At 47.4% G+C, this 21,100-nt stretch overlaps 1 protein-coding gene across 18 annotated transcripts in view; it reads right to left on the reverse strand.

Moving 5' to 3' along the window:
* Positions 1–21,100, reverse strand: part of LOC125941611 (zinc finger protein 391-like) — a 330,617-nt gene that overhangs the window by 172,088 nt on the left and 137,429 nt on the right. For 5 of the 18 annotated variants that reach the window (XM_049659282.1, XM_049659273.1, XM_049659274.1 and 2 more), the window contains 3 exons: positions 14,812–14,885; positions 11,218–11,344; positions 6,581–6,654 (listed from right to left, as the gene is read on the reverse strand). The exons of 6 other annotated variants lie outside the window; for them this stretch is intronic. In XM_049659282.1, coding sequence (XP_049515239.1) covers positions 6,581–6,654; positions 11,218–11,344; positions 14,812–14,885 — 275 coding nt within the window. Of the gene's footprint in view, positions 1–6,580; positions 6,655–11,217; positions 11,345–14,811; positions 14,886–18,125; positions 18,262–21,100 lie in introns of all 18 variants that reach the window. 7 more of the 18 variants (XM_049659279.1, XM_049659284.1, XM_049659288.1 and 4 more) reach the window with 5 other exon arrangements.

Raw genomic sequence — 21,100 nt, forward strand, 5'->3', positions numbered from 1 at the left:
CTTCCATTTAGGTAAAATAGAGCCGATGAAGGCGTATAGCTTCCATACCAGCTTATTATAACTGTAATACGCAATAAAAATTTTGATATCAAACTGCTTTAAAAATGTGAGACGACGTTTATTTGTTTGAACAGTCGCAGATGACACTTGTGCTAAACTTTCTCTTTTGTTGGGGATATAAAACTCAATAATAAAACGGCGCCCCAACCAAACGAGGACAATTCACATGCCCAACATCACAGACACATGTCCTGTCCTACACCACCGTAGTAGATTTCATTCTGCGCAATTGCATTCAATAATTACGGCTTTCTCCCAGTTTTTTTTTAGGGGCCAAGCTCCTTAGGGTGTGGGTCTGTCCCTCCTCTGTAGTAGTAGTAGTAGTCGTCGTCGTAGTAGGTAGCCACGTCTACTTTTATGAGAAAAAAAAATTCCGAAAACAACTTTCGGAAGTCCGTATCGCGGAATCGAACCAGGGACCCCTCGCTTCCGAACGCGCGGCGCTAACCACTACGCCACGAAGCGCACATGGACACACGCACCACGATGACAATAAATACCCAACATTAACGAAAGACTGCGCGTTTCTAACGCGTTTGTGCAGGCGCGTTACGGCCCGATAAGTGGTTCTAGAGGGAAAGGGAAAGGTTGGCGCTATCTTCTGCAGCCCTTGAGGGAGCACGGCTCAGCGCCAACGGGGAGGGGTAAGTGGGAGCGAAAGAAGGGATAGAGTGGAGTCGCCATGGCTGGGCGAAGCAAAACCGGCAGGCATAGGCGGCACGTATCAGGCCGAGATGGAAGGCCTTGGTGTGCTGCAGAGTCTGCAGGGGTGTTGTGCCAGGCCGGTCAGGCCCGGGGTGGAGTGGGAGGCCGTGAGGCCTTCCCGCTTGTAGAAATGTCCTTAGAGGCGTGCGGAGAGCCCTGACGAGTCAAGGAACTCCACGACGCCTCGAAGTGCAGAAAGGTGGTGTCGGCCGGGGAAGAGGAGATCTTCCTCCTTGCCAGAGGGGAGGCCCAGGCGGCGGAACTCCTGCAGGAGTGGGCCCCGCTGCTGGAGGTACGCCGGGCAGGCCAGCAGGAGATGTTCGATCTCGATCGCGTTACGGCCCGTGTAAGAAGGTGGTGTAAGACGCTATGGCCTCTCCGCCTTACCCCCGTATTCATAAACGCTCCTCGACTTGAACTTGACTTGCCACCGCCTTGGGCAGCGCGTTCGAAACGCGTTGAAGGCGGTGGCAAGGCAAGTACAAGTCGAGGAGCGTTTGTGAATACGGGGGTTATACTCTCTCAGCAGTCATGTGATGGCGTCGGCAAACGCGGCGCTCGTTCCGGCATGTGTAAACGGCTGCGTAAGACGCTGTGGCCTCTCCCCCTTACTAGAGAGTACTGCACGTTTCTAACGCGTTTGTGCTAGCGTCCCCTTAAGCGGGAGATGGTGCAATTATAATGAAGGGCGCTGTTATAAAACAGGAATGACGTCACATATGGCGCGTGTCATTGGTGGAAGTCAATCGTTCGATTTAGTGCGGCGAGACTGGGCGAATTACACGGAAGATTCACGGTTTACCGATGATTCCCTCCGGAGCTTCGCCCACTCATCATCATTCACCCCGTGGATATGCGGTGTTTTTTTCAGGTGAAATCTCAAATTAAGACAAAAAGCGCAAAGTTGAGTTTATCATGAATGTACCCATTTGAACAGACACCCCAAATAGAAAGCATTACAATAATGGAACAATATTTTCAGAGCCCTTACTGTCGAATTCGTTCTTCTCGGCTTCTGCCTGCATAAGCCGTTCCATTCAACTCATGCCTCAGAATCGAAGGACAGAAAAAGTTGACCCGAATCGACGCCAGAATAGAACAGCGAGCCGTGGCCACCGTACCATGGCTTCATGTACCGCGGCCAGACGCCATCTTTATTTTCCTCTCATGCGAGCGCGTGCTATCCGGGTTCTACGCGCCGCATAAATGAGGGCACTACAGGGCCCCCCGTCTGGACTGGAAGTCCAAACCGGACTGAGGGCCGGCAATAGAATTCTAGCACGAGGTCAGGCTGCGATGAGAGGCTTTCCATCGCGGTTTCCACGTAAGCCGGCTTAAGGCGGTCCAAGCTGACTTTTCCCGGCCGTTTTGTGAGAGAGGCAGTTTCCGGGGTGAGGCGGAGGACGCGGAATGGTCCGTCGTAGGCCGGGGTTAGCGATGGTCGGACAGGGTCTCGGTGCATGAAAAGGTGCGCTGAAGTGGCCAGGGTGGAGTGCACGAAGATTGTATTGTGGCGGGAAGGACTGGGTGGAGAGGGCCGGAGGCCTTAAGCACAGTCCAGGAAGCTTTGTAGGAATTGTTGTGGCTGCGCTGGTAGCTGCTTTGGTGTAAAGAAGTCTCCGGGGAAACGCAGAGAACTGCCGTACACTAGCTCTGCTGCTGAGCAGTGTAGGTCTACGCGGAGGACGGCCGGTAAACCCAGGAGTACAAGGGGCAAGGCGTCAACCCAGTTGGTACAATTGAGGCGAGTAGCCAGGGCCGTCTTCAGTTGTCGGTGCAGGCGTTCCACCATATCATTGGCGCAGGGGTGATATGCAGTGGTACGGCAATCTCCGACGCCGAGAATGCGATTAAGGCAAGAAAACAGGGAGGACTCATATTGGCGTCCACCGTCCCTTGTCACGGTGCCAGGACAACGAAAGCGAGATACCAAACGTAGAAATGAAAGTGCGGGAAACAGTCTCAGCGGTGATGTCATGAATGGGAACAACCTGCGGTCAGCGTGTGAAAATGTCCACCATGGTGAGTATGAAACGGTAACCTTGAGACACGGGTAGAAGGCCCACAATGTCGAGATGAACATATTCTAAACGACGCCCGGGTGGAAGGAAGGCTTGGGGAAGCGTCTTGGTATGAAATGACGGTACACCTTTGTCGTCTGGTGGGGCAGAGACGTGCGTGTCCAAGCACGTACATCACCGTTAATTCCGGGCCAGACATAGGGCTGGGTGAGAAGGCGCCGTGTAGCTCGAATGCCTCTGTGACATATGTCGCGTAGAGAGCGTAAAACGGCTCGACGTAGTGACGCCGGTACAAAAGGGTGGGGAAGGTCTGCTAAGATATTCTACCACAAGGGCTCCGGTGAGCATGGATGAGACAAGGCGTGATCAAAGAGAACGGCGGTTCCCCGAAAAGCGGTCAGCTCTCTATCATTCTGATGAGCGGACGAAAGTGCGTCCCAGTAGACGGTTTGAGAGGGAGTCAACTGCGGCTATACGAGGACGGGCATCTGCGTTCGTGTTTTTGGCACCATTTAGGGGCCGGATGTTGGTTGTAAATTCTAAAATGTAAGCGAGACGGCGTAGTACGCGTGACACGTACTTGGATTAGTTGGTGCCGATAGCGTATGTCAGTGGCTTATGATCGGTCAGCACGTAGAACGCGCATCCACGAGAAAATGCCGTGTGCTGTATCGCAGTGTAGATGGCTAGTAGCTCTCGGCCGAATATGCAGTAGCGGGTCTTAGCAAGAAGTTGCCTCCAAGAGTAAAAAGACAAAGGTCTCCACTCGGAGTAATGCACTGCTGTAAGACGGCTCCGACGGCCACGTTGGATGCATTCATCATCAAGCGAGTAGGGGCGTTGCTGCGCAGATGGATAAGAGGCACGGCGTTGGCGAGTACTTGCTTGGCAGCAGTGAAGGCGGCCCGGGCTTCTGATGACCAATAAATGGCAGAGTACGGGCCGGCGGTTGACCGAAGATTCTTCTCATGATCTTCAGGCGTATCCCGGGATGAGGACATCATCAAGGTACGCAAACACAGTAGGTAGGCCCCGCGTGTTCTCACAGATGAACGCTGGAAGGCTTGAGCCTAATTGCGGAGTCCGAAGGGCATCCGCACGCACTAAAACAAACCGAAGGGCGACGTGATGGCGGTTTTAGGTATGTCGGCGGGCACAGCCTTAACCAGGTCGACATAGCTAAAAATTGTGCAGCCATCGAGGCGCCACGTAAAATCCTGGATGTGAGGCAGTGGATAACTGTCGTGGATGGTCTTGGCGTTCAACGCTCGATAGTCATCACAGGGACGCCACTCACCGGGACCCCGTTTGGGCACTAGATGCAGTGGAGGATCCCACGCGCTGGACGACGGCCGTGTAATGCCGAGCCGCAGCATGTAGTCGACCAGCCGTTTCGCGATAGCTATACGGTTCCCTAACGAGCGGCCTGGTCGAGCGGCTGTACGTGAACACGGGTGACGATGTGGTGGGTCACCGTATGTTTAGGCGGCAGAGTGAGGTTGCATGGCTTTGTGAAATTCGGAAAATTCGCCAAGATTTTTCAGAATGAGGAGGTAGGTATCAGCGTTCTGATGCCAATGGGATCAAGGTCGGACAGGACTCCAGAGATGGAGAGATGAGTCAGACAGTCTGTGAGGCGATGACGCCACACGCAGACGTCCAAGTCGTAGTATGAGAGGAAGTCCGAGCTGATGATCGGCCGAATCACGTCTGCGATGACGAAGACCCACCGAAAAGTGCGGCGAAGGCCGAAGTCGAGGGCAAGAGATCGGAGTCCATACGTCGCTATAGACGAGGCGTTGGCAGCACGAAGCGACTGTCCTGGTGACCTGGAACGATCAGCCTTAGTCGGGGGAACAACGCTGATTTCCGCGCGCGTGTCTTTAAGGAACCGGGCGCGTATTCTGGCCGGAGAACTTGTCGGTTACCATAAAAAGGTGGCAGGGACGAAACGCGCTACCACACTGCGCCGTCACTGATGCCTGCGGGCGTTTCCCGGCCACAAACAGGGAGGTGCGCACTTCGTGGATCAGTGTCGCAAATGCCGGCGATGCCAGCAGAGAGATTGAAGGCTGGGACCCAAGCTCGACATGTGCGCGAAAGAGCGCGATGACCGAGACCAGACGAATGGGTCTAATGGAGGGGGCTCCAGAATGTGGTGATTGAGGCGGCCAGTTCATCGGTGCGAGCCTCAATGCGCGAAATCGCCGGGTCAGTAGGCGCTACGACAGTGGTGATGGACGGCGAGTCGCCTCATGAACCTGGACGGCTAGGTCTGGCAGGCGGTCGAAGGTGATGTCGCCGGCCGCCGCCAGTACGAGGCGGATGAGCTGGGAAAGTTGTTGGAGGAAAAGCTCGCGAATCAACGCTGAGTCGGTGGGTTCGTCGCGCTCCCCGAGAAGCTGTCGCATCCGGCGTAGCACTTGGGAGGGACGCCGGTTGCCAAAGACGGCCTCGATAAGGAGCTGCTGGAGACGGGTTCGTTCCGACGTTATGAATCTCTTCAGCACCTTGGTCTTCAGTTGCTGATATGGTGTAGCGCCCGTGGGTGGAGAGGATGTGCGACAGCTTGCTGGCAACATCAGGAGAGAGAGGCCTGAGGCGAGGTGGAAGTAGTGCGTCGTTTCCGAGGTGATGTGGTAGAGGCAGATTTGTGCTTCGATCTGGTGAAACCAAACTTGTGGATTCTGGTGCCAGAAGGGTGGGAGACGCAGTTGTACTGACGAGATGTCCTGCGGACGTGAGTCCTGTTTAGTGGAGGGTGCGGGTGGATCAGCCATTGTGTTGGTCCTATGTCCCCACTTGTAGGCTCATGCCTCAGGAGAAGAGGAAAGAAAGCGGACCCGAATCGACGCCAGAATGGAACAGCGAGCAGTGGCTTCACGTGGTTCGGCCAGGTGCGGTCTTTATTTTTTATGCGGGCGCGCGCTAAATGGGTTCTACCAGCCGCCCAAAGGAGGGCGCTACAGTCTTACAACTCTTACACGTCCAGCAGGGATGGAGCTAGGGCTCACGGATAATTCGTATTTATGCTTTCGCAATTAGCGCAGAACCTTACACGCACGAGCAACTTCATCGCCACCCCGAGTAACCTGTGAGACCATCTGACTCGCCCGCCAAACATGTGACTACAGTTCAATCTTGTGAATAAGAAACCAGGAAGAATGCAGGCTCTCTGTTGCAGAGCCATGCACCTGTGAGCCAGCGGCTATGCTGTTCGAACGTATCGTATTCGATAGCAGACATTGAGCGTGTTCCAATTTAGGCCAGCATCGGAGACTCTCTACGTAGACAGCTAAGGAGACAGCCAAGACAGCTTCGAGGCCATGTAATGGAACGCGTTTCGAAACGTCTGGGTGACGTATGGAAGACGCGTCTGCGACGAGACGCCACCTCGCGGCGGGAAGAGAAAGCTGAGAAAAGCACGCAATATTTCTGTATTTGAAGTACTTGCGCCTGCGAACCTATGAAAAACACGATTTCACTTACATTAAGGGCGTAGAAAAGCACGTCTACATTTTGTTGTGCGCAGACGACCTTCCTGTCGGCTTTCCAAGCATCCTGCTAGCCGCCATCTTGTTTGGACAGGAAAGTAGCCTGCATCGTTTCTGACTTTGATGCTATCTTCGCCAAGCTGTCTACTTTGACGCCTTCGTGAGAATTGGAACAAGACTTAAGATCGCCGCTATCCACTTCGCCGTCTGCGTTGCCGTCTTAGGCGAGTATTGAAACAAATCCATTAACCTCTTCAATCACGTCCAAAGCGAGGTGTAGTTGCGCCGTATCGCACCTACCATACATCGTGGATATGACGTCAGCCGGGTAGCACTGCGTGTTTAGTTGACCAGCCCAGGAGCCACTAGGAATGCTACAAAAGAAGAGAAATTCACAGTAAGATACGATTGAAGTGTAGCTTTAGAACGCGGAATGATCGTTGAAGCCAACGTTTGCACAAAGTAACGTGCATTCACTATATACATGTGTATGCATCCCCCCCCCCCCCCCCGATGTGTGATTTATAATCTATATTCCTCTGAGGTAGGCGCGTGACGATGAACGGGCACTGCATGCAAGATGTATTGAACACAGTAGGAAAACGGTCACGTTTTGCATACAATAGAGATTTAATTTGTCTGGCGTTCGCGTAAACACAAGCGGACTGGGCGTTTTACCGGATAAGCGGCGGCGCAAACGTTAACTGTCTGTACGGATCAGCCACCTCACGGCACAGAGTTCCATCCCATAAATACAGAGCCAATATTGCATTACGCAGTGTATTCTACGTCGCTGCTGGGGTAAATTTTCGGCAGTCGCGTAATCGTGATGCTGCCGAGATTTACACCAGCAGCAAAGCAAAATATACATGGTTACTGCAGCATTAGCCACCTTGAGGCGCTGTGCTCAACCAGACCGAGAATGCTAATATTGCAATAACCATGTGTATTTTGCTTTGCTGCTGGAGTAAATTCTCAGCACCACGATTACGCCAGCAGCGAAGTATGATACAGTTAGTTTCTGCATTATTGGCTCTTTGTTTATGTGATGAAGCTCAGCGTCACAAGTTCGCTGCGCCGTGCAGGCCCATCAGGTTTGCGCCTTCGCTCATCAGCTATAACGCACAGTCCGCGTGCGTTTACCAGAATACCGGACACGCTAAAAATCTCTAACGACGTCATGCCCTGGAGAGTCAAATGACATTCCGCGGCATGCATTCGACAGCCCGAAATCTGGCATAAATGTAAATATTATCCCACATCTGGGGCATTTGGTTTTCGTAAGAAAAAATCAGTCGAGTTAGCATTAGCAGAGCAGGAAGAAAATATATTAACAGAGCTTGAAAACAAAGCTATAGTTGTTGGTAATTTCGTAGACTTCTCTAAGGCCTTTGATTTAGTTGACCACAACAATTTATCGGAGAAACTAAACTATTATGGAATACGAGGGCAGGCATTATCTCTTGCCAAATCTTACTAAATTGTGAAAATCGACACCTTTACTTCTAAGGCTAGAGCTGACCATTGTGGAGTGCCACAGGGAAGTATTCTAGGGCCTTTCCTTTTTAATATCTATCTGAATGATATCGTCAATATGAACTCTCAGGCAAGGTTTATTATTTATGCGGACGACACGAGTAGTTTTTTCACTGGTAATAATATTCATGTTCTTATAGAACAATGTAACAATACAATGAAATCCTTAGAGGAATGGTCGAGCGTGAATTTAATTAGGATAAATGCAAACAAAGCAAAAGCAGTTATATTCAGACCGAAAAACAAGCAAATACCTCCCCATCAAGATATTGTATTATACTCAAGGAGTATTGAAATAGTCGAGACGTTCAAATGTCTGGGTGTCATTTTTTCAGCGAACATGTCATGGGACAATCACGTCAAATATGTTCTACGCAAAATAAGTAGAATAACTGGTGTAGTAGGCCGTATGAGGTACATTCTTTCCGCACGTATTAAACTCTTGCTGTACAATTCACTTTTCCAATCACATTTAAACTATTGCCAATTGGTTTGGGGTAACACAACATCCACCAATCTTGAACATATCACCTGTTACAGAAGAAGTATCTCCGCCACGCATATAACGCTTCCTACACAGCATCGACAATAACCTTCTTTAATAACTCTGGTGTGATCCCAGCTCGCAATCTCTACAGATATCGTCTGAGTCATGTATATAAACTGGAAATCCATCGAAATAGCAACCTGCGTACTCTAGCCCAACTTCAGAAAAAAGCTCCAAATTACGTTACAAGACACTTTGAGGATTGTTTAGTACCAACACCACGTTCAAACTATGGGAAACAAAGCCTTAAATACATAATACCAACACTGTTAAATTACTATAATTCGATCTGATTTGATCTTTTTACATCATCATCCAAGGAACTGAAACTGATGTATACGGTTTCGATGTAATATCCGGTAGCGTTATGCATCTGCGTTTTTTGCATTTCTTTCTTCACATGAAGCAAAGTGTGAGTGAGAAACATGTCATTGAAGTTATGTATACAGCTATATCATGTATGTATATGTATGTGCGCATATGTTATGCTGCCTCCCTGCAGAAACAGGGATTGTAGACTCGTCAAGCTGTTGATGGATAGCTTTTTTTCTACAGTCCCCCCATCTGTAAATCTACAGGATGGCAAATAAAAAATTTCAATTTCAATTTGAGGCACCCTGCAATACGTTCTGCTTTTGATGTCAAAACTGCGCAACAACCCAGAGACGCCAGTGGATCAGCAATTGTTTATGGCGTTGCGTTGCATTGCGTAGGTTGCTCAGTGCTATCAAAGAATATCAGCGTTGCTTTCCTGCACAGCTTGACACTCACGTCTCTGTGAAGAAGTCGCGCACGACTGAATTCATATGAGCACCAATCTCACTGTTACGGCTGCCCACCTCTATGCGTTACCAGATGAGCGACCAGTGGAATCGCACCTCTATAGGATTCCCCGCACAAATAACACGTAAACATCTGGCACACATGTCCCGTGGAGGGATTCTCTCTCTCTCTCAGAAACGAGTGCCGCACTGGGCACAGTTATGCGGCGTTTCATCCGCGTAGTGAAGGCGATGATGTATAAGACCTGTCTTGTATCGCGAAGACTTACTACATATTCCGCAGACGAAAGGTTTCGCGACCGTATGCAGGTTGAAATGCTCTTTGAGATAATGCTTGTTCTGAAATGATTTCATATGTTTTGTGCAGACATAGGGTTTCTCACCTGTGTGCTTGAGTCGATGCCTTTTAAGGTTACCCAACCACGTGAATGGTTTCCCACATATCTTGCAAATGTTGGGTTTATTGCCTGTATGCGTGCGCTCAGGGACATTAACGGATGCCCCAACTGCGCGAATGATCTACCACATGTTTCGCAGCTACAGGGATTTATGACTGTATGGATGCATTTGGTATGTTAAGGTACCACCATCGCTTGCACGATTTACCACATGTTTCGCATTTGCAGAGTTTCGCTCTTGTGTTCTGGCAATTCTAGGCTGAGACAACCTCACGGGTGACGGAAATGGAAATGACACCTGCTATGTGCAACTACTTGACAGGGAAATACGAAATCGAGAAAGATAAAAAAGTATGAACTCAAGGGGAAGCTCCTTACATTCCGAAGCCAGATTTAGCATGCCTTAGAACACAGTTATAAAGCGAGTTACACCAGGAAAGAAGCCCACATCTGGGGCGATGGCATGCCATCTGGTCAACCAGATATGCCAGTCAATGCCCCTGGTGCGGGGGGAGGCCATCCTTGCCCCATGTGACATGGGAGTGCCAATCACGCCTTCAAAATTCAAATTCACCCCGTTTAGCACAAAGTTCCTTTAGGGAGCCTTGGGCAGCCATCCTCGCCCGGACTGACCTGGAGACTCAATTGAGCATCCTCGACCAGGCACGGCGCGTGGCGGTGGCCACTGGAGTCCTGGACTAAGGACCCACCCTCCGGCCCTCTTAACCCTATTTTTCTTTAATAAAGTTATTTCTCTCTCTCTCTCTCTCTCTCTGTGCTTGATGCGGTAAAGCTAGGGAAACAATGGAACCTGTTTTATTAGAATGGAAGATGTCTACCCAGCTGTTATTTTGGCTCCTCAGGCCTCTCTGAAGGGGTTCATGGATAGCTGGGCGAAAGTATGCGTGTCCGCAACCGAGATTAGTAGAAGGCGATTGAAGATTTTGTGGCAGGAAAATAGGGAGACAGGAAACAACGGAGGCGTACACAAACGAAGTTCTCAGTAGTGGTTCATAAAGTTTGATGCTGCGAATTCTGTGTGTGCGTTTCGTTTACTTCAAACTTACAGGTAGGACATTAAGCAAAATAAGAACAAGAGCTTATTTGTGCAACCCCCCACCCAGTTTCAAGTGGGACACTCATAGCATCCATTCATCCATCCACCGAGGCACAGTTTGAGAGCAGGCGACAGCTTGCGCGGACAAGGAGCGCTCGGATAACACAGGTTTCTTCTGAGCGCGAGAGTGACTTGGCGTCGCGGCGATATCCTCTCCCCTCACGCAACACCTCGCGCGCTATAACTGCAGCAGGTGTTTTTCGCCTGCCCTGCTTCGTAGAGACGCACCTCGTGACGTAGCGTCGCAGCCGATGGGAAATTTGGTGCCGTTTCGCTGCTACAGATGGTGGACGCCGACTTTCTCGCTCAATGAGCCATTTGACGCTTTCATGTCAATGTATTTCTACATTATCATGCACATAGAAGCCCCCGACCTAAAGGTGACTGTTAATGGCAGTGCCGTATTGCCAGACCTCCATCTGATCTTCTGCCATTTGAGGAATCGTAGCTTAAATCCCGCGCACTACTTCATCATTGTAAGCATAACTGAACCTGAGCCAGCATTCCAAGTCCTCTCTGAGTTGCTCCAATGGAAAAAGTTCGAAAGTTGTGCTCACCTTCCATTGTTTTCCAAACTGGCTGATGCTCCCTCCATGCCAGCGCGGCTTGTACTGGGCACTGCGTCATCGCCGCCGCTGCTGGACACAGGAGGCCAGTAACCGGTGCTGACTTTTCCGGCCATGTCTGTATGCTCGGAAAGCACGCGTGTTGTTTCACTACTGTGGGACAATTACTTGACGATTTTTACAAAAACATTACATTGTTGAAAGTATCAAATGCATTCGACAAACATTTTTGTTAAGTTAGCGCGGTTCATGTTGAAAGGCTCGGTTTAAAACCGCAGTGTGATGGCTTTGTAACCAAATGTACATCAAAGAAATTATATAATTTTAGTGAATATAGTAATATCTACCCCCTTTGAGAAGGTTAGCAACATTGAAACTGACCTCTGATCACACAAATTATTTAGCTCTCCTCTCTTGTGTACCAAGTGCTTTTCCTTCAGCTTCACCATTTTCTTTTTTAATTGTCAGTGGCAGAAAGCACAATTTTAGCCCTTGGGGTATTTTACGAGATGAGGCGGACATTAATTCAAAGAGAATTCAAATTGTTTCATTCAATAGTTAACACAACTGCACTAATAAACTTCTCAATAACTCTATATGGCACATTGCAATTTACGAATTTTAGTCGATGAGTTCGCAAGGCGTACCCACTTGCAATGACTTCTCAGGCCTACGCCAGTTTTAAGATAATAATTGTCGAAGTGTCTGACGAAATGCATTGCATTCCGATTACTTTTGTGCTTCAAGGCATAAAACACCGCTTTCTTAAAAAGGTAAGTGGAAAACAGTAAATTTTAGATGGACAGATGCCATCCTCAGAATTCCTACCAAGTTGATTTGCGTTGCACACTCAGTAGGTATTTGGTAAGTTGCAATAGTTGCTGGAAATTAAATAGTAAAATACTTTATTCCAAAAATTTTCTTAGTCAATTCCGAATTTGAGTTCCGGTCGAAGTATTGGCCACCTCATCGAGTAATTAGTTCCAGGGTTGGAATTGCGCTATCTTCTAATGGCGATTTTTAATTTTTGGTGCAGCTAACATCACCATCAGCCTATATTTCTGTCAACTAGCGGATGCGATCTCCAATTACCCGTGTCTTGCGCTAGCTGATTCCAACTTGCGCCTGCAAATTTCCTAACTTCATCACCTCACCTCGTTTCTGCCGCCCTCGACAGCGCTTCATTTCTCTTGGTAACCGTTCCGTAACTCTGTAACGATCCACCGGTTGCGCATTACATGGGCTGCCCAGCTTCATTTTTTTTCTCCTAGCGTCAATTAAAATATTTGCTATCCCCATTTGCTCTCTGATCCACACCGCTCTCTTATTGTCTGTTAACGTTAGGCCTAACCAGTTTCGTTCCATCGCTCTTTGTGGGGTCCTTAACTTGTTCTCGAGCTTCTTTGATAACCTCCGAGATTTAGCCCCATATCTTAGCACCGGTAGAATGCCATGATTGTGCGCTTTTCTTTTCAACGACATTGGTAAGCACCAGTCAGGATTTGTCAATGCCTGCCGTATGCACTCCAATAATTTTATTCTTCTGTAAATTTCCTTCTCATAATCAGTGGCCTGTGAGTAATTTACCTAGATAAACGTACTCCTTTACAGACTCTAGAGGCTGACTGGCTATCCTGGTTACTATGGTTTCTTTGGCAGTGTTCATTTGCTGAGGAATATTTACAGTAACTAAGACGAGAACGTACCATACGATCTATTTTAGTGAAACAGATATAAAGCATTTACCCGATGCGACATGCTTTCTTCCCTATTCGTTTTTCAGCATGGTGGACACCAGATGGACGAGTAGTGATCGCAGCTGGTTTGCTAGTTAACTATAATATCGGTTAAAACATTCTTACTTAAATCCTTTAACGCCATCGTTGCAATGATTGTATTGAAGTAGGATGCCACAGGAGACAAAACAACTCAAGTAGTTTTTAAAAAACTGCACGCAGAAACTGCTCTGGGAGTTGTCTAAGCATGCCTAAGCATTGTGCCACTTGCTCCTCTCCACACAGCCCGGTGTCATTATCAAAGTTATGAAACTTGATCTGGCCAGTACAAATGACAGCGCAGCGGTAACATGAACTGCTTCGCCCGGTGGCGCAAGATGCGTTCATGACACAAGCAAAGTACTGCAGGTGGTGGCGCCCAGGTGCGCTGATTATGAACCATGACCAACGATACTCTGGCAGCTACTCCGTATTGCACGGTCGCGCGGACCGTCTCTTCAAAGCGGTCTGCGACGGGGACAGAGAGTGCCAACCGCTGATATAGCTTCGCGCACTGTGTTCGCGCCGGTTACTTAGCGTTGAAGAGAGAGAGATGCCTGGGCCGCTATCTTGAAAGCAATCTGCGAAAAGGGCAGGGTGCGGTGTGTTGTGAGAGCTTCGTTCGCGTCGAAGAGATAGGTAGCAGGAAGCTGATTTGCTCGCTGCTGCTGGCTCTAACTTGAAAGCTGTCGTCTTTCATAACAGACAGACAGAAAGACGGACGACCAGTTTTATCGTTGGATAAGCATGGAAATGCTTACGCATTTAAAGGATCCGTTGTCGAGGTATTCGTTCCGATATTGAGACCTGACGCACGAAGAGCGCCTGATGAAGTGCGCACGCGAAGCTTTCAGTCTAGCTTCGTTTCTATCAGTTAATGCAATGGCCGCCTGTGCGCGGCTCTTATCTGGCGAAGATCACGTCGCGGCGACCTACCGTCGCTTGCGATACAAACGCGTGACTGGGATTTGGGGACCCAACAGGTCATCACAACGAGCCGCTCTTCGTCATGTCTGCGTGTATAATGACGTGGGCGGTGCTTTCAGCGATCATGGTGCGTCAAGGTTTGGAATGAAATCGACATGACATGACACAAACTTTATTTGAGTCCTGAGGAACTGAGATCAAGGCGAGCCGAAGGCTCCCCCAGACTAGGTCAGTTCATTCTGGGCCATTGTATTCATTAATTGCGACTTTCCTGCAGTCTTGTTTCACGTGAAGTGGAGTTTAACATGTAGTTACCCATTTCAATAAACAGCCCAAGTAAAAAGCATTGCAACTAATAGCACAAAATTTTCAGAGCCCTTAATGCTGAATTCGTTCATCACGACGGGGACACGGAACCTTCTCCATAAAACTTGGCATAAATTTTTCGCTATTGTGACTATCGTTTTTCACCTAGCAAGAAACATTTCCAGGTGCATTTCCAGATTTACCTCTTGTTTTGACACCTTCTATATGCATCCACATATTGCTGTCTTACAACTGTTATATATGCACCAGGGATGAAGCGGAGTCTCACGCATAATTCGCGTACTATAATCGCAACTTGTGCAGAATTTTATACGTCTGGGCAACTTCATCGCCGGACAGAGTAACCTATGAGATCATCTCACTCGTGCGCCAAACGGCATGCGACCACAGTTCAATCATGCGAATAATAAACCAGCCCGAATGCAGACTCACGGGTGCGGGTCCAGGCACCTGAGAGCCTGTGGCGTCGCTGTTCAAACGTAACGTATTCGATAGCAGGCATGAGCCCCTTCAATCACGTCCAGACCAATGTGTAATTCCGCCGTATAGCACCTACCATGCATGGTGGATGTGACGTCAGCCGGGTAGTACTGCGTGTTCCGTTGGCCACCCCAGGAGCCATTAGGAATCCTACAATACAAGATGAAGATTCAGACGAAGATATGATTGAAGTCTAGCAGCTTTAGATCACGGAATGATCGTTGAAGCGAACGTGTACACGAAGTAACTCGCATTCGCTATTATATTCGGTAGAGACGAGTCCATGTATGGTTTATAACCTAGATTCTTCTAAGTCGACTGCGTCATGGTGAACGGGCACAGCATGCAAAACTTTTTAAACACGCCAAGAAAACAGTCCATTTCTGTAGGCAATATACAGCTTAGCTTGTCTGGCATTCGGGTAAATGCAAGCGGACTGGGCGTTTTACCGGATGAGCGGAAAAGCAAACGTGAACTCCCTGCACGGAGTAGCCACCTGGTGGCGCAGAGCTCAACTAGGAACATACAGTTAGTGTTGTAGTAACCTCGTGTATTTTACTTCGCTGCTGGTGTAAATTTTCGGCAGCAACACGATAACTCCACTGCCGCAAATTTACACCAGCACCGAAGTAAAATGCACCTGGTTTCTGCAATATTAGCTGTGTTTACGTGATTGAGCTATTCGCCACCAGGTTGCTCAGCGTGCAGGCCACTCAAATTTGCGCCTGCGCTCATCCGGTGAAACGCCCAGTCCGCTTACATTTAGCCGAATACCGGATACGCCAAAGCTCTCTAATGACGCCATGCACAGGACATGCAAATGATATTTCCCGGCATGCAGTTGACAGCCCGAAGTCTCGCATAAAAGTTATCCCACTTCCAGCACTTTCAAGGCACCCTGCAATACGTTCCGCCTTTAACGTCAAAAACCTGCGCGACAACCCAGAGACGCCAGTCAGTCGTTCAGCGATGATTTATGGCGCACTCATGCTCACCTCCTGTTTTTTAGGAAAGGGGAAGCGGCGTTTGTCATCGCGTCCTGACCGATGTGACCCAACTATGTCGCCGCTGTGGGGCAAGTTCGTCAGACACCAACATTGAAGTGCTAGGACAAGTTACCCGCGGTAAGAAGGAAACGTAGGAAAAGAGCCATTGGCAGAGAATTTTGTGGACGTCGCCTCAGCTGAGATAAAACGCTGTGTTAAAGTGGAACGCGTACAGCATCCATTGCGTTTATATTATTTATTTTGTTATTACAGAATTTAAAACAATTATGTTTCAATATATCTATCACAGGGCATCGCACTTGCACAAGTGAGTTCCTAGCTTCGAAGAAAAAGGTGTTGCATGTCCTGCTTAACGAGTTCAGTGCGGAAATACCAACAAGGATTCAATAATAATAAAAAAAAACTACTGTTGAAATCGCGCCTCTGTCAATCAATGAATTATTTCGCAGCTCACGCGCATCTGTGAAACCAAATTTATGCCGTGAATGTGATAAATGTAGGAAGCGTAAAGCTTAGGTGTTACACCGATGGAAAGTGCAGCCACACAGCAGGTGAACGATAAAAGCGCTGTAAATAATTCTGAATTTATTGTTTCATTTGGCAGCTTTACACTGTCGTCCAATGTTACTCCACAAAAGACGTCTTAGAGATTCAGTTATGAGGTACGCCGTCGCACGTTTTGATAATATCGCGATTATGTCGACTGGAGAGCTGATCGGCGCCGTATGACGCAGTAAATAAGCGAAACGGTCGAGAATGTGTGCGCGTGCGCATAGAGCTGCCCAGTGCAAATGTCCTCAGCTAGGATGTTCTAATAGCTAGAATCTCCGCTTGCGCTTTCAGAATAGTTATTGATTCCTATCAGGTCAGTTTCGTATTGACGATTTTGACATATTATTGCTTAAAACCAGCGGCACATACGACAACTTGCGAACTAGAGACATGCCCATAGTGATATCACTTTCACCATTTCATTTTAAAAGTAGTTTAGTATTTTCAAGTTATTTTAAAGTAGCAAGAGAGAAATACGCTCAAGTGGTTAGTCTGGGCTACTTAGGGTGCTGCACTTGGTTAAACAAGAGTTCAACATGCCGTGTTAATTAGCGGTATGTGACGCAGTGTAAATGGCACAATGAACTTCCTGTACCACTAGTTACGTATGGCACAAATCCAGATATTCCCCTCAAACACATGTGGTAGTAGGGCAGGCTAACACCAAAAACCAAAATGCTCTGAGATTACTAACAACAGGGGAGGTATATTTGCCCGTCAAAACAAGGGCAGGTTGGTGCAATGTTTTCCTTTACTGTGTGACGTCGTTCATGTTTCTTGCCAAAACACTTGTACCTGAGCAACTGGTCAACGTAATGCTACTTGAAACTTTTATTACTTCGGCCTTTGCAATATTTGAGTGAGTACAAAATATTAATTTTCTAGCAAGAACGATCGATCCGGTCACGGTTCTTTGTCCACATGTTCAATGACGGCTGTTTTTATGAAATTTGATTACTTTTATAAAGAAATCAGGGAAACCTGCTAATACGGCGCAAGCGAAAATGTATTTCGTTGACGTATGCACTCGCTTTCTGTCACGACAGTAATTTTTCTCCATGCTTTTCTGGTACATTTTATCACAATAAGTAATATGTTAAGCTGTCTTCTAAAAGTATGAAATTGCGCTGCATCGTCGATTATTTGGTACCGCACAAACACGACGTTCATGAAACTGAATGCATTTTCAACATCACCTCAAACACAAAACAAGTTGGTGCTGTGCAATTGCTGCGATCAGAAATTCCCTACACAGGAGAAGTTCATCAGTGGAAGCGTGATGGAGCTGTGGCGGTCTTTGGAGCCATAGTGCATAATATTGCACGCTGGTTGGAATTCTTTTTAAAGTTAACTGGTAAATATACAATAAAATTCATATACAGTGTGAAGGCTGATTCCTGCGACAATGCATGGAAATGGTTTAATTACACTCTTGGGGAAGCTTTCAAGGACGTTTACCATAATTCCCATCTTCCGTTGCAAAGCCACAAGCGACAAAGCAACCCTACAGCTACTTTCGATAACCGCGAAATGACAAACATATCTTGTCAACCAAACATGGAAAACCACCACAGGATGTCAGGATGTTCTATCGTCTCTTATTGATGCAAGCAGAATCAGTTTTTTACAATATTAAACATTACAACATGTGTACTTTGTCCATGTACATAAAGGTCCGGTTTCTAATATCTAACAGGGATATTAAAAATTGCCACTTATATACCGCAAATAATTAATAAGAACCAATCTTAGAACCGATTTCAAGAGTACAGGCAGCATTTAGTGACGTCTGATTTGCTCCATTGAAGGGAATTGCTTAAGTTGGGCTCACCTCGGGTCGTCTTCCCAGATGGCTGATGATTCCTCCATGCTAGCGTGGCTTGTACTGAGGTTTGCGTCAATATCGTCGCTGCTGATCAAAGGAAGCCGGTGCGCGGTGCTTCCGTTTTCGTTCATGTCTGCGTGCTCTGAAAACACAGGTGTTGATTAGCCACTGTGCGACAGTAATGCGCAGGGCTAGAAGGTTCTGTGCTAAGACAGCGGGAGAAGCCAGAAGTTGAAGCTGAGCCTTAGCGCTTAGCGCAAGGGCAACCCGACCGCGGCACTACCATCTGATGTACTTCTTTCGAAAGTAATGCATTCAGTGCGAGATATCCCAAATTAATTCAACGGCAAACAGAACCACGAGTTGTGGGAGTGCATGCAATGATGCAATCTAGGGTTTTCATAGTTAGGCCAGGGCTTTGTTGATGCTAAACTGCCTGCGTCCTTTCCTAGTTCCCCTTTCCTAGATTCTTGCCTCTTTTTCATTATCGCTTGGCTTTGAGATCAGCTACTCGGTGTCAACCGCATGAGTTTCATGCCGTACAAGAAAGTATGAGAAAGCGGAAGGGTCACTGCATACTAGTTGGCTGCTGTTACGTCAGACAGACAGACAAAGAACTTTATTCACTGCAGCCTGAGAATCCCTGCCCTACGGCAGAGCTGCGGGCCGCTCCCACGAGGTGACGGGTAGGCCGAGCCTAACCGCCGCATCGTGGGCTCTCTGGACCGCTAAAGTTTGTCGTCAAAGATCTGAGCTCTGGATGGCAGAGCCCCATTCTTCTTCCGTGATGCGATTGGGTCCCTGTAACGAGGGGCATCGCCAGAGCATGTGTTCTAGATTGCTAACAGCTGCACAGTCGAGACAAGTACAGCTAAAAGCCTCTGGACTGATCAAATCAAATCAAATCAGGTTTATTTTTCTATAAAGAAATGGAGGGAGGCCTGAGCAAAAAGTGAAAACTAGTTCACTTGACAAAGGCTCAGGCCCCCTTTTACATGGCAGACAGCAGTCATGACCAGAAGAAAAAAGAGAAAAAAATGCACATAGGTAAAAAAGCACATAGTTATACAATTTTAGTTGTAATTATACAAGTGTGATAAGAATATAATGAGATGCAAGACAGAATAACACAGTAATATAATGTAATATATCGCTGTAATATAATAATATTACCGTGATATTATGGATGCAAAAGAAAATGTAAAGGGCCAGGTTGGGACAGGACTTAGTCTGAAGCATGCGTAAAGTGGACGACAGAGGTCGAGCCAGTTTGCTATGAGCGGGAGGGTAAGTCCTCCTACCCAGGTGATAGTGCTTGGTGATCTCGTTGAAAGCAGCGAGAGTGTACCGAAACTCGAGAACCCCGGCCTCTGAGCCCCCCCTTGGCCGAGGTGTGCCGGCTACTGCTGCTATGCAGTTATTTTTCACAGCTGTTATGTGAAAAATTAAAATGCTCAGAAGCCGCACTGTTCTATATATTTTCGCAACCAGCAACTTTTATTCTCAATCCCTAATCGCGCTTAACATGACATACAAACGATCGGCCTCGTACTTATTATCGACTGCAACTACTGCAGTTTTTAATAAGGTAATTTAACAAATAAATGTAAGTTTTCGCGTGTTATCGATGACGATGATTAAATGCGGTGCTTATGGCGCAAGGGCCAATCATGGCCAAAGAGCTTCAAGCAATGTTTTAATGCACTCTATGATGCAATTAATGACAAATGGTAACGTGGCTGGCCATTACAATGTAACGTAGCTGAATAGGGGCCTAAAAACAGTTGTAAAATCTATATCTATACAAATAATCACAACTACTTTTCACGTGAGTTATGAAACTAAAACATATGCTGTGATAAAATGAGATACTAAAATATATAAATGCCAGTTGCACTACGGCCTCAACGAGACCCTTAAGTGCAAGGATCTGTTGTCACGTGCTCTCCAAAATACTGCTATCGCAGCACCAGTCTCTTGCGAAGGCCGTGCTACGAAACTCTTGGTCCTAAAATTTGAAATAAACTACCATTCTGCCGTAAGTTAAAAATTGATTTGCTGCCAATCAATGGGTCAGCACCAAGCAATATTGCTGGATGAAAAGGAAGCTTCTGTCAAAGGGCTAGAGGGAAGTATTTTCTTCCTTCCAGCTTCCATTTTTCTACGCTCCATCAAGACATGGAGCACAGTGTCTCGCCACATCTGCAGCATATAGGAGGCTCACTGCCGGCCAACAAATAAGATTGTGTGCCATCCGTATGACCTGTCCTAAGACGGTAGAAAAAGACCTCGATTCGCCATATTTTTGTTATTGGTGGCAAATTTCCTAAGTGCGGCTTGATTAAATGAAGTTTATGGAGGCTTCAGTGTCTCACAACTGTTGCCAGTGCATTCTAAGTTTTCGCACAATAATGGCTTTATGTCTGCGGCTCGGATATCTATGGAAGAGTTACCGGCTTTCGTTGCAATGAATGTGGCAATTTCATGTGTAAGCATATTGACCTCAATGCTTCTGTGCCCAGGCACCCAACATACTATGACGTGCTGATTAGATCCTTATGCTGTGCACATGATTGAATATAGCTCTCTCAATACAGAATTTTAGGGTTTCTGGGGTGAGATTACAGATTTTGCGACACTAAAAGAGTGTGATTATAATGGCCCTTTGTACTTTTGTTTTATTATAATGTTTAACATCTGCCAGTACAGCATAAGCCTCTGCTCTTCAATTGCTTGTTTCTGAATGCAGGACATTAAACTCTGATAATGATGGGCCTACGGCTGCATACGAAATGATGGCATGCGACCTTGAGTATAGCCTATAACCTTTGTAAAATTCCTGGTAAGTGAACTCCGAATGAAGTCAAAGAAAGTGCGTCTGCTTGTGTACCCGAGGAAAGTTCTTTGCTATTTCAGCAAGGCGGTGTCACAATCAACGAGCTATACTGCTACAGTGGGCATAGCTCGTATAGAGCCATTAG

Source organism: Dermacentor silvarum, chromosome 11 (genome assembly GCF_013339745.2).
Source record: "Dermacentor silvarum isolate Dsil-2018 chromosome 11, BIME_Dsil_1.4, whole genome shotgun sequence".
In the NCBI taxonomy this organism is placed as follows: domain Eukaryota; kingdom Metazoa; phylum Arthropoda; class Arachnida; order Ixodida; family Ixodidae; genus Dermacentor; species Dermacentor silvarum.